At 40.1% G+C, this 18,608-nt stretch overlaps 1 protein-coding gene across 3 annotated transcripts in view; it reads right to left on the bottom strand.

Moving 5' to 3' along the window:
* Positions 1-993: 993 nt before the first annotated feature.
* Positions 994-18,608, bottom strand: part of ECHDC1 (ethylmalonyl-CoA decarboxylase 1) — a 41,357-nt gene continuing 23,742 nt past the window's right edge. For all 3 annotated transcript variants that reach the window (XM_015621926.3, XM_015621925.2, XM_015621927.3), the window contains exon 6: positions 994-2,427. In XM_015621926.3, coding sequence (XP_015477412.1) covers positions 2,022-2,427 — 406 coding nt within the window. In that variant the 3' untranslated portion in view covers positions 994-2,021. The remainder of the gene's footprint in view (positions 2,428-18,608) is intronic.

Genomic DNA, 18,608 nt, shown 5'->3' with positions numbered 1-18,608 from the left:
TCATTCTTGCTAAAAGCAAAGACATAACCAGTTGCCCTTTAAAACATTTTTTTTTTACTCACAACAACATTATGTGCTGTTGCTTCAGAAAACTCGATGAGTATAGACTGGAGCGTGCCTTGAAGGTTCAGTGATGCAGCTGTCTAGAATCCCTCATGAGTCTTGAGAAACTTCATGAAAAGTAAAATAGCTTCACTACTAAACAGTCAAGTGCTGCCTGATTATACTAAAGCATTTCCACTTGGGTTTGACGTTCTTTAGGGCATGGGAAAGAATCCAACCACACAGGAGTAACAGCTGGGCTACTGGATAAAAAGGAGCCAGGGGGATAAAGGCACAAAACAAAACACTACTCTTCCCCACGTTCTCATTCCTGTCTATTCTCTAACCTGAAAGGAAAAATTGAACTTTTATTTTTGGGGAAGAGAGACTTAAAATCTTCCTCCATTGGTGCTTCAAATATTAAGGTGCAGGATCAACAGGGTGGAGGTAAGTTCCTTATCTTCTCTAAGGTGCCAACTCAAAAACACATCCATTTCCTCAGCATTTCTCTTGGTTGCTTCAGGCTATATTAATTGCTGAGAAAGCCATACAGTAAAACATCCCCAGCAGATCACAGAATCTGCTCAAAACTACAGAATCTTAACAGGCAATCCAAGCCTAATTCCCATCATTGATGTGTCTCCAAGTCCTCAAACATATGTAGTTACCTCACGAAAACTCAGAACTCCTGCCACACTGCAGAAATTGTAACATGGATTTCCATCCAAGATACTGTCTTCCTTTCTTAAGGGAGCTTATTCCATGATCTTGAACTAGTTATGCCTGGTCAGAGCAAGAATGCATGTCAGTGGCACACAGCCCAGAGCTTCCTTCTTTACATGCTCCCACAGAGTACTTAGGTCCTTGGCTCAGATCTCAGCCCCTGCTGGATTTAGACACAAGCGCATCCTAACCAACAGTACAGGAAACTCTCAGTCACAGATATGTCTATATGGTTTTTCTCTCACAGATGTTTATTTTTAAATCTCTTTAAGGCACTGTGTGTCAGTTTCTTAATTTCTAAAAAGAAAACGTTCCCCACTGATTTATCCAATTACTTGCATAGTCACTGGCATGAAGTGGAGACTGAGTTCCAAACCTTCCAATCAGCCCAAATACACCCTACCAGTAAAAATGCATTGAAGAAAGACATAAACATATCCATGCACATCTTAACAGAATGCTGAAGTACTCACATCATCCAGTCAACTAAGGACAAGCCATTTCAGGGCATGATACATCATGGCCTTCCAAGATTTCAGCTAGAGTTTGTGTAAAGAACCAGGCCAGCAGCTTTGCACAGGTACAGGATATGGGAATGTGCAGATGTGTGTGTGGGTAGTTGATTCCTTGAGCAGTGAGAAGACACCAAAATACATTTAAAAACCTGAATCAGTGATAGTGAATGAGTGCTAGAAGCTCCTCACTAACACAAAGGTTCTCCTATAAAAGCACCATTAAAATTGAAGGATACTTTCTCAGCAATTACACAAAGAACTAACTAGAATGAAAAAATAAAAGCTGTCCTTCCACTGGTAATCATCTTTTGCAAGCTGCTCTTAAAGACACTGGTCTCATGTTGGGGAACTTGTATTTTGCAGCTTTAGATGCACCTATTCCACAAATGAATAAACCTCTCAACTTTCAAATAATTAATTTCCATCCTAGTTAAAAAAAACCAAAACACCAAATAAAATAATCTTCAGTCTCATTCCAAATGAATTATAGTTCTATTTTCAGCACAGTATTTACCTTTACATAGTAATTTCACTAATCTCTATTCAGTGGGTGATTAGGACAGTAGAGAATCTGCCCGGGATTTCTCTGTGGTTGCACACCAAATACGCCTGCCTGACCTAAATGGCAGGAATGTTAATGCCATTTTAAATGGACAAGTCATTAAATGATTCAGTTTAATGGCTGCTTTACTGAAAGCTTTGTTTGCAAAAAGGTCAAGCCCATTTCTTATGCATAAACCATCATTTATGTTTTGGTCTTCTAACCAATGCCTCCAAATTGGCAGGCCCACCCCATACAGTTCCAAAAATGTCCTTCTCTGTCCTTAGGGCATCTTCCAGTGGGAGCTCTCTTCCCGCTGTCACCACCTTTTTCACAGCCCGAATCACAGCGGCCGGACCGTGTGTGTAGTGACTGAGCCAGGCCCGGGCCTCTCCCAGCGCTCTGGTTTGGTCTGAGGACGGCAGCGTCTCGTCGGAGAGCCCCAAGCTCAGAGCTCTCTCGGGGTCCACCCGGGCAGCCCCGGCCAGCAGCTGCAGGGCTGCCCCGCTGCCCACGATCCGCACCAGCCGGGCAGCTCCTCCCCAGCCTGGCACCAGACCCATGTGCTTGTGGACAAACCGAATTTCACTTCCAGGCGTCATCAACCTGTCAATGAAGAACACACAGAGGTCAATCCGTGCACTGACTTTTGTTAGCAGCTCGATGGCCCTTAATTTTCTATTTTCTCCTCTGCTTCCAAAGGCTGATACAACTTGACAGCATGCTCATTACTGCTGGAGCTGCTGTATCTTAATTTTTACATCACATGGTGCCGTAACTGCAGCTTTTGGCCCTTCTCAAAATTAGATACATATGCTGCTACAAATAAAAATTCTTAGTGCCCATACTGATACCTTTAGTCAGTTCTAAGTGTTGAAAACAGAACTGCAGACAGAGGACATGTTACATTTATTCACACTGCCTTGCTAATTCATTTCTAAACCAAGAGGGTATTGGGTGAAACCCAAGCAAACTAATGTACAAAACATTTTTCAAGAGGATGGATGTGGTCCTAGTACTGAGCTGAACTGGGAAGGTTCTGTAAGCACCATGGTGATTACAGCATGGGTGGGGCTTTTTTGTTCCATATTTTAGAGATCCATGTGAGTTTGATTTCTAATTGCTCATTACAGAGAGGGAAATCAGCATGGATGCTCAACTTATGGCTCACAATGCATAATATAATTGTTTTCTATTTATGCTTGCAATGTGTCATAGAATTGCTCCCCTCTAGAAGATAAGCAACATTCCTCTTTCCAAATATGTCACATCTTTCTTTTCTATGCTTCTTCTGTACAGCTTCTCACCTCCTTTACTTAAGACCTCATCCTAGGGCTCATTAAGCTATCTCCCTGGAGGAGCTCTGCTGCAGCAGATTGTTCTGTCTTCACACAGTGGTCACACTCACACACGTTAGGTTAGTGGAAAAAACCTCTAGAAATAGAAACACAGAAAAGATGTACAGAAACAGACCACTACTTGCTCTTTCTCAAAAGTGATTTTCAGCAGTGTGGTTTCTTGTGGCTGATTGTAAGGCAAAGGATAAAAATTACACTTGTGGAGTAGATTAGCTTCTAGTTCATGTACTAATTGGCTTTTTGAAGACAAATCTTGTAATACTGAGGCTAGTATTACCATACCACAAGTCATGGTTTCCAAACCATGCAGATTTCCATAGTGAAAATACTGAGGTGAGAAGCTTTGAAATGGGAAAGAAAAGGAAAATCTTTAAAAATGCAACTACTTCTAGGAACTCACTGTTCTCACATCTGCTTATTGTTAATTTTAAGTTTGCTTGGTTGCCTTATTCTTAACCAGAGCACCATCAGCATTCATGCCACACTGTACAGCATCAGAATTGAAGAGCTTACGCTTTATCCCAGATCCAGCACAATGCACAAAAGCAACAGCTGACGGGCCAGATTGCATGAAAGCCTTTTTGTAGAGATAGCAGGGGAAGGTTGTGTGACAAAAGGAAGAAAGCAGAGTATTGCAGGGGAGGAAAGGCTTTAACCTAACATTATCAAGTGCTTCCCAGACCCAGCAAATCCCAGGGAACTCAGGTCTCTTTTCTCAAAAGAATGATTCTGCAAGTATTCCAGAACTCCTTTACTGGCTCAGCTTACTCCGCAATTTGCTCACATCCAGTGTCTCACTGGAAAAGCAATAATGAAAACATTATTAAGGGTTTAATTCTGGCTGTGCCAAGTGATGTGAGGCATTAGAAAAGAAAGGGTTATGGGCAGCTGGGCACCCAATGCTAGACAATCTGTAGGCAGTCTCACAGGACAGCCACCACAGGTGGAGGTCATGTTGCACTTGTATGTTGAAACTGAGATTGTTTCAGACAATGTTTAGTATGTGGGAAGGGCTCTGTTTCCCTGCAGAGTCTTCACCCCCCTCAAAGAAAATGGAACCAAACACCATGAAAGTAAACCACTGACAGCTTAACTCACAGAGAGACTGTGAGGCTGCAGTTTCCAGAACCTAACTGGGATTCACCTCTTCCCACAATGCTCCTTTGAAAAAGCTCCACAAAAAATACTGAGATAAGTGGTAGTCAGTGGAAGGTGTAACTGTAGTATTGGACTGTCTTCAGGCTTAAGAAAGGTATCTTTGGTTTTTCAGACATTTCAACTATGAATCCTCTCCTGAAGTCACAATTTCTTACAGAGACCACCCATCATACTCTGTGTTAGATTTATCACTTGCAGTCCCCATGCCCCAGGAAGCAATGGAGACCTGAGCTCATGTCTGAAGAGGAGGAAGCAGCTGCCAAGCTAGCCTGGGATCAGCCTCTGAATGCCACTAGCTGCAGCCTCGCATACGTATTTCCCTGTTATTGTATGAAAGTAATTGAGTCTATCTTCTGAGACATGACAGATCTGGTCTCCTATTAAAAGAATTTATGTAAGAAAAGCACACCAAGAATTACTTAACATAAAAAGGCAGACAGGAAAAAGCCGGAAAGACCAAACTACTATTGCTGAGCTGTTTATATCTTATTCATCTAGTACTGGCCCTGCCTGAGACAGAGTAGTAGATGAATACAAAATTAACCCTCATTTTGAAAGTATGCCTGTTCTTGACTTTCACATTGAAGGAATTAAAAAGGGTCCCCTGTATCACAGGGGAAGGTTGTATTGCTAGACTCCTACACATATGCCTTCTCTGCCCTAATAAAGAAAATCTGTTGCATGACAGTACTGAAAAATATTTATTCAATGTAATTAATGTACAAAGTGACAGAAGATCTTATAGTTAGCAGGGGAATGTCCTTCAGAAATGTGAAGGGTACCAATTTAAATTGGAAATAAAGAGGTTAATAAGGTAATATAAGCCCCAAAGTGCAGTTGAAACCTTCTTGGAGAACCTTTTATTTCCATGTTATGAACACTATAGCCCCCTAGGAAGAAAGCACAGCCACCATGGGCCACATCCAATTTTGTGTTAGTCATCTAAAGAAAACGAGCTACAGCAAATGTTCCTGGTGTACATTTTAAAATGTTCTCAGCTGCACTAAATGTTACGAATCCTCCCCCTTTGATCTGAGGATTCCTCCATTCTGTGACATCTCATTGCACCCACAAACAACTGACTGTCACATCACACCTCATCACATCACTGGCAATGCACGTGAGAAGAAACCTTGTTTGTTATTAACACTGCAGTCTAACAAATCCCACTATTATAAAGGTACACTTGCTCCCCAAAGGCAGCACTTGCTCTGAGTTAACAGCTATGCTTTCCTTTGCTAAAGTATTTCCCAGTCACTTGAAGCCAGAGGATATACAATAAAAGCTAAAAATGTGAACAAAAATATACTTTCTCAATTTTTCCTGCCTGCTTATTATACATACTGATGTTACTGAGCTGTTCCAATGGGCATAATTGGTTCCTTGGCAGAAGTAAGATTATATTAAGATTTGTGCTGGCCTTACCTCATAATTTCCTGGACTTCAAGGTTTGAGTTATATTTAGCATTTTGACAAGGCAAAGGTACTAATCAAGTTTACTAGGGAGGGACAGATACCACCCTCCATTTCATGCTTTTTAAAAGCTCCTAGAACTATGCTTTTGAAAGCCATTATAGGGGAAAAAAGACACCTAAAATATTATATGTGTTGCCAGCAACCTGAATTTTGTTCCTATTCCCTGTTTGACTCCCAGTGTCACATAAGGACACAGCTCCTGACTTCTGTTCCTCCCCTTTTAGCTGGCCTGAGACTGGCACACCACAGAGGGAGGCAGCCGGCATCACACAGTGCTGCAGCACCTGGTTCCCAGCTATGGCTGTACCCAGACATAGCAGCCAGAACTGCAGGAGATTACTTTTATCTCCCCCACAAATACTTTGGCATCTGGCTCTCAAACCACCAATATTAATATAAAAAATAAACAGAGCTTACATTTTGGGTCACAGTAAGTTCCCTCACCAAATCCGCTACCTTCTTCTATAAATTTCAGTAACGCCTATCTGCAAGGTGATTGAACCAACACAAAGTGGAAACTTGTCCAAAAACAAGAATCAAAGGCCTTGGGGTAAAATTAAAAGACACCTATGATTTTAGCATGCTATAGAACAAGAGTCACAGAGCTAATAATAAGTCTTCATGTAGAACTACATATTTTGCAAAACATCGATGCAGGACACCCAGACAGATAAAAAGCAGTGTCTGTGGTAAGCCACACAACCACTTTGGCACAGGGAGATGGGGAGTGGGGGTTATGGTCAGTTCATCACATGTTGTTTCTGCCACCACGCAGGAAGAAGAGTCCTTGCTCCGCCCCAGTGTGGGGCTCCTCACACAGAGACAGCTCCCTGCAAACTTCTCCAGTGTGATTCACTCTTCCACAGGGTTCTGTCCTTCAAGAACAGCCCGCTCCAGTGTGGGTCCACAAGTGCTACCAGGAAATCTGCTCCAGCCTGGGCCTCCCACAGGTTCACAGCCCTCTCTTGGGCATTCAGCTGCTCTGGTGTGGGTCTTCTCCAGGGGCTGCAGGTAGATCTTTGCATCCCCATGGTCCTCCATAGGTTGTAGGGGCACAGCTGCCTCACCATGGTCTGCAGTGGAATCTCAGCTCCGGTACCTCAAGCATCTCCTTCCTCCTCCTCACTGACCTTGGTGTCTGCAGGGCTCTTCTCTGGCCACAGTTACAACTGCACAGTAACTTTTCTCTCCTTTTTAGATATGCCAGCACAGACACATTACTGTAATTCCTGATGGGCTCAGCCTTGGCCAGCAACATGTCCATCTTGCAGACAGCTCTACCCAACATGGGGGAAGCTTCTGGCAGCTTTTCACAGAAGTTGTACCTACCAAAACCTGCTACCAAAACCTGGCCATACAAACCTGAAACACCACCCAAACCACATGTGCAACTATTGCAGGCACAGGAAAGGAGAGCTGTTAAAGAAAAAAAGGAAACTACCAGGAACATGGTAACAGAAGGAAGGTTATCAAAAGTCAAACACTTGTTTTAACCAGCAAAGAACAGAAGAACAAAGTTGATTTACAATGCTGCCATACACTTTGCCCAACATGTATGGCTTTCTAATACACTCATCAATACAGCATCAGCTTAATTAACTCTTTTTGAATTAAGCAACAGCAGTGTTATGCTGACACATGGCCAAAACAGCTTTTTAAAATACAGACTGCTGGGGAGTGCAAGTTCAAGAGTTTGTTGAGAGGTCAGCTATGACATTATCTGCAGATGGTGTTTATCATGCAAATTTAACTTCCATTCCATGCCAGGTGGACATGAAAATTTAATGATCTTGCTGGCAAGTGGACAAAAGCTCATGTGTAACTGGTTTTGTAACTTTTCTTGGTGAGTGCTACCAGGACAGTTCATAGCAGCAGCAGTTCTCACATGCATACTGGACCTTAACTGAGCAAGAAAGCCAGTCCACTGTCCACTTCTTCCCTGTTTTCAAGTTGCAGCTTCTCAAGACTAAAAATATAATCCCTGTCTCACCACTTCAAGAGTAAATTGCACCTCATAATCTCACCCCATTGTCCTCAGCATCCCAGGGGACAGACACAGCAGATATCAGTACTGATGGTGGGGTCCTGAAGCAAATGAATGGGACTCAGGCAGCAGTTACACGGGTACTATCTGTAATCTGATCTCACTTCTCTTGCTGAGGCACACAAAATCCAACAAAAATACAGTGCTGCTCTTACACACAAGTGCTGCTGAACGTATGCAGTGATGGTTTGTTTTTAGTCAACTAAACTGTTACAATACATTAACACAAAGCAAGAGAGAGTTGTGATTATTGAATTTGTACCATCAGAGCAAAAAATAAACTACCTGTTCTTTTATCTATATAGCAAAAGCCTTGATTTCAGATTAAACAGAAGTCCTTTATTTCAGGTTGGTTTAGTGCACCGCATAAATCAAGTAATCTTTTCTAGGCTGCATTCTAAGCTTCTTAAATAGGAAAAAAAAAAGCAGCTTTAAAGTGAATGGCTGAAATGCAATAAATGTTCAGATAAGGAAGAAGCGGGTAGTTAGATATGAAAGCAATTCTATAAGAGAGAAACATCACCTTTGCTGCAAATGTACTCAGATAATTCTGTAGCTTCAGTTCCTTGGCTCAGGTAGGAATACTAAGGGATCATGCCACAGGAAAGTGGCAGCTCTAAAAGCTGGACCATAAGGAGCAAATAATTGGGACTGCAAATGCTCTTAGTCAGAGGTTTGGGGAAAGATAATCACTTAAGCAGTCAAGCACTGTGGAATTTCACACTACTTTGAACTGTTCATGTAGCACATACCAAGCCATTTGGAATCTTCCAAGCTCACTCTTTTCTCCCCCTTTTCTTTAGCAGGCATGTGGATTTGCAAGGTTTAACTTGTCCCTAGTGCTCACTCCACCTCTGGTATCTGTATTCCAAATCTCAGAGTCAGAAAGATATACCAGATATCATTCACTTTCCCATTTAGTATGTCTTACACCTGTTCTCTCCACCATGGAAAGACAGATATTAAAGCATAAAACTTCCTTAGCAATAAGATACAATTTCTTCAGGCATTGTATATGAATGCTCTTTGGCAATTGCTGCAAAACTAATCCCTACCTTCTCCAGAATGTTTAACAACAAAAGTAATTCTTAAGTACAACCTTGAAAACACAACCTGAATATGAACTACTGCCTTGATATTTTCACAAAGCCATGGAAAGCCTGAAATGACTAAAGGTAAGGCTGCAGTCTGTGCCTGCAGAGATCTGACCTGGAAACCTAAACACCAATAAGTTAATTACATGACAACATCGTGTTCTTGTACTGACAACTTGTCTTGTGTAAGCCTTGTTCAATATTCCAATACACAAACCTTCCACAGTTATTAGAGAAACTCATCTTTAAATAACAAATGTATGAATCAGTCATTTTTGCAGTAAAAATGAATTTTGAAGAAGCAAGGTACTGTGGGAAGAATATTCTGCAGAGGAAATATGCAGTACTATACTAAAATAATTTAGCCAGTCAGCGAAGTTGCTGATTAGCAGCTTCCAGTCCTTACTTCAATTTTCATGACAGATGTTTTAGAGTTAGACCCTTAAGAATAAGAATGTCGCTTCCAAAAAAGCAAGCTGGGACTAATTAATCTCTCTCTGCCTATCCAGTGCAGTGTCTGGGCAGTTTGTTTATCACTATACCATCAAATAATTACCTAGGTACTCTGTAAAGGGATTATATACACAAAATGGCTACAGATTTTTCTGAAAGTCATCTTACTACACTCTCTATCACCAAAAAACCCCACCTTAGTTCTCTAAAAAAAGTTAACAAGTGGATTAATTCTGAGAAGAGTTAGTCATAATTTTACTTATCTTTCAATCTCACTTGATTAATTGGATAGCCTTTAAAGAACCAAAAAGACACAGATAAAACATTTAATCAACAACTCCTTTCTAATTCTATTTAAAAGATTTTTTTAACTGGAGCAATGCAGTTATGGCAAGCCATAACTGTTACATGCTTTCCCAACACAGCTTGCTAGTATTAATTCCCTCTGCATCTCTCCCATATCTTCCTCCTCACTGAGAGCTTCTCATGTTTCTGCCCCATGAGGAGAAATGATAAGGCAATTAGATATTTCAGCAGTTGCTACTTCAGACCTGTGACAGCACAAAGTGAGACTTCCAAAGTGCAAATACTCTAAAACCAATAAAAGTAAGGATTTGTGCTACATGCTTGTGGTGATGGTCTATGCAGACCACTATGGCATCAAGAAAGCAACCCCCCCCGCAAATGTTTGCTCTTTCTGAAAATCCTTTAATCACAGATAATCACTTTATAGATTACTAAATGGTAACCACTAAAGAACATAAAAATCAAGACAAAATAGTTTAAAGATAGTCTGGGGGAACTGCATGCCTTGTGCTTATCTTAGATACTGCTGCTAAAAGATGCTCTGCAATTCCAAGTTTCAACAGGCTAAAAGAAGACTGTGTACACTAATAATCTTTCCTGTTTATCAGCTTTGATCCACAACCTTTTCTACAAGAAAGCAATGGAAAGAACTAGGTCCAGCTACTATTTTAACAAGCCCATCAGAAAGCCATGCCTCTCAAATCATTTCAGTGATATAAAAACACTCCACCAATTCAAATCATAAAACAGTATAACTTCTTTATTTCAGGTTTAAATAAATTGATACCCAAGAAGCAAAACAAAAAAAACAAACAAAAAAATCCTCCCAAGCACAGAATGTTCTAGGCACACTCTAAATCACAGTGTCAAAGGAGTAGGCTTGATGCCATCCAAAGAACTTTCACTAACACAAATGCTTGCTTTTCTCACAGCTCTTCTCAAATTGCTTTACAGAGACTATATGGACTTTTATTTATAGTTACTGAATTATTTTTTAACACTCATAGTGTATCCATTTTCCCCCAACTCACCACAAAAGCTAAGAATCAAACTTTATGTGAAGTAGCCCAGAAAAATTTCTCATGTCTCCCTAGCACATATTGCCTTTACCCCCTACCTTTGCTGTCCTTCTGTCAGATTTTCCAATGCATTTAATGGAACTCTATGGATCAGGGTAAAAATCAGGTCAAGTAAATAGACTTCTAATTACAGAAGTATTTTCTTAAGTAAGAGTTAACATTCTTCTAAGTTGTTGGGGAAACCTGAGGGCACTTCCCAGAGGGGAGCAAAGGGACCTAAACAAGGAGAATTGCATTCTTCAAAGAAGGCCTTAATCTAGCAATTTATAACGTGACTATCACGCTTTCTCACATCACCCAGAATAAAATGAAATGCAGAACAAATTGAAAAGCAAAGTCATGCTTTCATCTAGAAGCCTAAAAACACTTGGTTGATACAAAAATTCTGAAAAGTGGAGTCTTGAATCTAAAAAATCTAAAGTGAATCTAACAAATTGAATATGTAGCAATGACAAGGGTTAGAAAGGAAGAACTAGAACACTGGGATACCAGTGCAGAAATTGCTAAATGGACATAAATAACTTTAGGAGGAACATGGTCTCTAGGAATAAACAGGAACTTCAAGTGTGGATAACCACCACCTACTAATCAAATATTGAGATACTCAACATAAGAGGAACCTCCAAAATCAACAAAGTCAGCTCAAAGAGGCTGCAAGATTACCAGTTCTAAAAGAAGCCATTCCAGGGAAGAAGCACAAAAATAACACTGCTACTAAAAAAAGATCCCTTGGATAACTGGAATTAAGTGATAATAGGCAGACACAGAGAACTGCATGTCCCCCCAAAAAGAGCATCTCATCAGTAGCAAAGTCTGCACTGAGAAAAATCAAGAAAAGGCCTTTCAGCAGCACAAAAGAGCTCAGTAAGGCAGCAGAGAAAACCCTCTGGGAGTGAACCCTGATAAGACCCAGATTAAAACTGGTCTGTACATGATTGTGTAAGAACAACCAGAGAAGTGAAATAGGATCTGTTTTTTAAACACTTCCATGATCTAAGGAGACGGGCTAAAAAAGGGCCAGAAAGATTGTTAGTCTGAGAGGTATAATAAAAGGAAAGAAACACAGGGAAAAACTCCTGCTAATATCCTGCAAGGGGAGTAGCACAATCTCAATCAACACAAGGTAATGCCCCCCCCCCCACCCTCAAAGTCTCCTGCAGGTGACATCTGCTGTCACACCTGCTGCCATCCACACAGACTTTCAATCTCATTCTGGACCAGAATCTCCCATGAGTCAGGTACAGATGGAGGCTCACACAGCAGACCTTGATTAGGGGGTTTAAATCAAATTTTTTACCTCAGGCTTGACACTTTTTCACCCATGGCTTCACAGAAGCCAGAGAGAAAAAAGCATGCTATAAAAAGCTACATTTCTTCTAAAAGGGATAAATGAAGCTGGGTATTAGAAATCGCAAAAAGACATTTTCTGCAGCAGGAATGAAAAATTGAATTAGACAGCAGATCACAAGGCAAGAAATAAGGGCCCAAAGAAAGCATGACTGATTAAAACTCCACAAGCAGTATTAAAAGAAGTAAGATGAGCCTTTTTATTTTGTTTTTCTCTTCCCAGTCATTTTTCAATAAACTGACAGGAAAGAAAATTACTCAGCCAAACCACAAAGTGAATCTGCTCCATTTTCCAGGATGATACTTCTTTAGGCTCCTATCAATGCCCACATGTTCCATCCCCACCACTGTGCTGGGGCTGGGCAGCACCATGCAGGAGGGGTTGGTGGAGATGGGGATAGGGCTGGCCAGAGGTTACATGCAGCCCTATCTTGGCTCATGCAGCCAGGACATGTGTGCTGCACACACACATTAGGTAGCCCCTTGTCCACCTGTGATGCGACATAAAAGCCATGTGTGCCACACATCACTCCCTCATCCCACCTTGTGCCTAAGCATCCAAGTGAGCTGAGCAGTTACAGAAAAGAACAGAAAAAGTAAATTAAAAGGTCTTTTCTAGGTAGGAGAGACAAACTTTTTCCAATTACACTGATATCAATAAAGACTGCCCTGTCCACAGGTGCTGCCTTGGACCTGTTTAATACCCTCTGTGCGCACACTGGCAAGGAGCAGCATGGTTTTACAAAGGCTTATTGAACACATTCAGGGCTCAGATCACAATTTAAGAACACATAGAACTAAGAGAATAAAGCAAATAGTTACAGTGGGGAGCTCTAATCCCCCTGAAGTGTGCAGTATAAACTCTCAAAATGGCATGAAATCTCCCAGAGCCATAAAGTTGGACGGATGTCCCATCATTCAAGATGCAGTGCCTGGATCCTCCTTACTCCTGCAGATGTACAGCAGCAATCCACAGGCTACTGCCCTATTTCTCCTCCCCTGCTAATGACCAATATCTTACTGACAATCTCTTCTTCTAATTCCCAGTTATGATTATATTTGAATTACCCTGGTGTCAGTGGGTCCCAGGCACCTCAGTTACCATACAATCATTTTCAGAGCAGTTTTCATCTTCTCATAGCATTTGGGCCTTACCCATGAAGCAGGTTTTAGCTATTCTTTACAGGCTGCCAAAGCCCCCATACACAAGTGAGTGAACACCAAAATAATGCTCACAGAAAAATTACTCATGCTGGAAACCTGAAATGTTACATGAGTCTTTCCTTCCCAAAAAAGAAACTAAAGCTATTTGGATTCTGTTCAAGCAAACATTTTCAACAACAGATATGCCTTTTAGACTAAAGCAAAAACTTCTCTCAGGAAAGTTCCTGTCATTTTACCAGATTCTTTGATGAAAAAGACCACCTGGAGACAAAGGTGTTTGATTATAAATTTTTCAGTCAAATTTAAATGACAGTATTCCTCTAGAAATAATAATAATAAAAAAGTACAGCGGAGCTTGTTTTCAAAGAGGAAATACTGTATTTTTTAATTATATGCACACTTTCATGCAGCATATGCAAACCACATTTATAGCTTTGGCTTCTCACATCTTTATTTTCATCATGTATGTTTATCAAACTCATAGAAAACAGAACAAAATTCTCCCAGACCAAATTCATGAGTCTCTTAAGGCAGGAACATTTCCATCATATTTTCTGTTCATCTCTACTGCTGATACACAAAGGGGAGAAGGGGAATCACAAGAGTGGCTGAGCTTGGCATCTAAAACGTCAAAAACACAGCGATCACCTCAGTCACCTGAATTCAGCTGACTGGAAAGGAAGAACATTTCTTGACATCAGCCCTGAGAGATGCAAGATTGAAGCTGTTCTAATACTTTATGATAGATTTGAAGTATCAGGTTTCTGCAACTCACAGCACTAAAGAACTTAAAATACAATGTATCATCACAGTAACAACCCTTCACAAGACACAGGGTAACAAAACACGCTTTGAAATTCAGCTGTCTCTGCACACGGCGCTACTGAGTGCTGCATTTGCACTTCCTACACAATTTCTGACTAAAGCAAAGAGAGATCATACACTTAGTTGAAATCACTGGTGATTCAATTATAATGGAATGTTGCCACTTTGTCAGGATACCATGTTAATTTCAAACAAAAAATACTGACTGTCACGGTTAGGGGGGTTTTTTTGTGACCGTGACCTAAGTTTTCCAGTTATGATACACGTCTTCAGAGATTTTTTTGGGAGGGAGGGGAAGAGCACAATGATATAACTCAAAGAGACATAAATGAGAGAGATAATTTAAGATTAAAATTTTACATTGAAGCAGTAACCTGCTGCTACTCCTGTCCACTTTTTAATAGAGTGTCAGTTATGCTGATGGGGATCTCAAACCAACTTCAGATCACTGATGTCATGTTCAGACTAGCTAGACAAGAAGCAGGCATGTTTTCAGCAAACTGTAACAGATCCCCCATAAATATGCCTAAAAGTGAGACCAATTATCCCCAAAAGTATTATTTCAACTGCTATCTTTTTATCTATAGTCTTTCTCTTTGACACATACACAAATCCATGCTAATTTAAATTATTGAGGTTTTCTCAGTCTATATATTTACTTTTTCTTTATGAATATGAATAATCCATCAGCACAAAAAATAGGACTGGACGTTAACACCTAGTAACAGACCATGGATACAGCAAAAGTTTTTACACACAAATGTTTAAGCACAATAGGAATGTATTTAACACAAGAAATTACTATCTGATTTATTCTTACTGAGACTGCCGAGTCACAGCATAGTAATTGATTTTTTACTGACTACAGAATCAAATAAGTAGGAAGCCAAAGCCACCAAGGTTAACAAGTTCAAACGGTTTACAGACTTATTTCACACAATTTTGCATAAATCTGGAAAGAAAGGGAGCACAGAGGTCCAGCCTGTGCGGCTCCAAATCTTTGCTAAGACCTTGGGTTGCTTTGGATCAGAAACAAAAATAAAACTGGGGGCTGAAGAGGAAGACTGGAAGTTGCAATTTTGAAGACAATGTTTACAGTGAAAGTAGGTTGAGATTCACACAACGCCTGCTTACACCCAGGGAAATTGAGTCATTTCAGGAACATCTGGTCATTTCAATGAACAGTAACCCTGATGTGAATGATTATCCTTCAGAGATCTACAATGTTAACTACATTGCTAGTTGGAATGATAGAGAGAGGAAAAGTTATTTTCGTGGTCCTTCAATAGCTCATGACAGGGTTGAAAAATGAAAGAGCTAACAGGGACTCAGGAAGACATTCTTTGGAAGCTGATCCAGAGCAAAGTTAGGCAGCTGAAAGATGTGGCTTCAAGGGAAACTGAGGGTATTTAACATCTCCCTAGAGCCAAAAGGAGTAGATTGTATTCTCACCCCCTACAGTTCTTTGCCATCTCCTAGACACTTAGCTCCTCCTTTACACTGGATCCAGCCAATATTAAATTCCCTCATAAGTCACTCTTGTTAACTGTAAAAACAGGAAAACCCAGGCCTTCTGTTTTATCTCACTGGATGCTTTCCAGTGAGATAATTGACTCACACAGGCATCTTCACTAGTGCTTGGCAAACCAGAGGTAAGAAGTGAGCTGAGAATATGCAACAGGGACACCCTCTTCCCATATCCAAGGAAGCTGTTCGGGCACTCTGTCCTCATGAAGCCAAGCTCAGTGTAACCTCACCTCAAAATCAGCAGTCTGGAATACATAAGTGCTTCTCACACTTCATATTATCCAATTAGTGGAGCTATCTGATAATAAATCAATATAAATATATATTATATATATATTTAAAAAAATACTACTGAAGATCAGAAATAATGCATCAAACTCAAATACCTCAAATACCAGTTTATCTAAAGTGAGAATTAGTCACTTCACAGATGCAAGCAGAATGGACAATTCCAGTGCATTTGTACTCTTTTTCTCAAATTCTCTTTGAAACTTAAATACTTCTCTATGGTGGATTAATAGCTCAGTTTACCAGCAAGTACCAGAATGGGTCCAGACCAATATTCTCTAAAATCTGCCTTAGTTTTCCATTATCTGTTTTCCATTATCTGGACTATCTCTGTTTATTATTATCATGCAGCACATTTTATCAGCTGCAGACACGATTGTTCAACAGAAAGGATGTAAGATTGCATGGTACAAGTGGTCTAAAACATAGACACATGCTGATTAAAAAAAAACAAAAATCACTTACCATGGATAAGATGGTTTGGCCTCCCAAAGGCAAAAAATACCCTCCAAAACAAACTATAAAACCCTAGAATGAAATAAATCCCTACAAAAAGACAACTTCAGAGAGAACGCATCAACTCAAATTCATGCTTTGTTGATACTATTTAAATTTCTACTAAAATCAAACAGTGATAAATTTGAATTATAGACTACATCTAAAAATCCTCTGCCTGAAAGACTGTAAAAACAAAACATTCAATCCCAAATGAAAACTGGTAGAAGATCCCCAGTACCAGCCCATAAATACAAATATCATAAGCAAATAACATAAGCTCTTGAGCCCATTTCTAGCAGTGCTTACTTAACCAGATGTCAAATGTGCCATGTCAAAAATAAGAACAGCATTCTCAAAGGCAGGTAATGTGAGGCTTTTAAAATCATAACCAGAAACTTGTAGTAACAAACTTCCCAGGGCTCTAAAAATGTGAAGTGATGTAGGACTGCATTGGAATTCTGAAACTACCAACTGATTTGCAGGAGATTTTAAATACACACACACACACACACACACACACACATACATATATGAGACCAAAATTCTATAGTTTAAAAGTAAACTGTGCCACACAGCAAGCACCTGAAGATGTGAGAATGTGGTATCCCCACCTTAAGTAGAAGTGAGAACCCAAGATTCGTAGACACTGATAGTTGAAAGGAATAGCAAAAGTTGAATGCTCTGCAAAAGCTTATAGTTTTATTAGTAATTTACACACTTGGCATGGACATTGCTATTCTACTCCCTGACCTCTCAGAATAAGCACACAGCAGTGGGTTTTGGATAGGGGGTAGGGTAAAAGGGAAGATAGAGAGATGTATTAAAGAGCATGAGAGAGAAAGAAAGGAAGAAAGAGAATAAGAGAGATCACCAGTTCTGCCTCTAGCATTGATCCAGCTGGAGCATCCAGGGTCCTGGGGTGCACACATGCCCAGGCTTTGTGGGTGTACCTTTTTATAGATATGTTTACCCTGTCCTGGAGGTAAGCTTCTCACTTTCTATGCAAATCAGTTATCATGCACAATCACTTCTTCTAGATCTTTCTATAAATAGGTTGGAGGCTTCAAGGGTCTTTAATGGTCTTAATCCCCCACCACAGTGCATGACTGCTTCTCAACTTCATTCCTGCACTTGTCCTGTACTGTGTTGTGCTTATCTCCAGGTGTCAGAACCAGAACATCTGTCCCAGAAAAGTACTGTTCTACCTCCATATGGTCCCATTCTCCACCCACATCCTGTCCTTTCTCACAATGTTATTACCAACAATCCTTGTTTGGCTCCATGGCTACAGCTATCAGTGTTTGAAATGTACCCATTTTAATCCCTTATCTTTTAGACTTCTACAGAGAACCCACTCTCCGATTTGGCTACTGATCCTTCTTTGATGATGTGGAGCAATGTTAACAGTCACATGAATGAAAAGTGCTTTGTGAGCCTGGACTCTGCAAGGATTCATGAATATGTGAACCCCATCCTGCTCCGTTTGTATCAGGCTCAGCCCAATGAAAAATGTTACTATGTACTGAGGCACCCATATTTCAAACAGCTGTATCTTGTGCACCTAAATGCCCATCCTGATAAAATTAAAAGCCCAAATCCTTCTACAGAGTCAAAGATTTCAAAAGAAGCCCAAGGGCTGTGCTCTGATGTTCTGAAACTAATTTTTGAAAAAGTTTACTGTAGAATACTGAAGTATTTATGACTTCCTCCACTTTTCCTTTTTGAAAGGTGAAACTGAAAAGTTGGTCATAGGGGAGCTACATCTATGCAGAAATTAGATTAACCTCTGCTCTGATTTCCTATAAATTGCATTTAATGCACTAAATACAACTTGTAAAAGTAAATAAACAAATTATAACAGAAACACATACACCAAAAGCTATTTAATAACATTTCATTGTATCTCTTATTAAGTATTTCGTGGAACATGTCTAACACCTTAAAATGTAGTACTAAGCATGCCTACATATTTCACAGAAATACAGAAAACACATCTCTAAAATGAAAGAAGGCAAATTTGATAAATGCAGTATTATTAGCATAAGCTAATAGTTAGCTCAGCACTTACAACAGTAATTAAACTGGCCCTTTGCAATTTAACTGTGTAACACCAACTACAGCTGAAGAAAACATAGTCCATTAATTCATTTTCTAAAGAATAAAAAGAAAT

This window comes from Parus major, chromosome 3, assembly GCF_001522545.3.
Source record: "Parus major isolate Abel chromosome 3, Parus_major1.1, whole genome shotgun sequence".
NCBI classification, from domain to species: domain Eukaryota; kingdom Metazoa; phylum Chordata; class Aves; order Passeriformes; family Paridae; genus Parus; species Parus major.
This window is presented reverse-complemented; position numbering and strand designations above follow the sequence as displayed.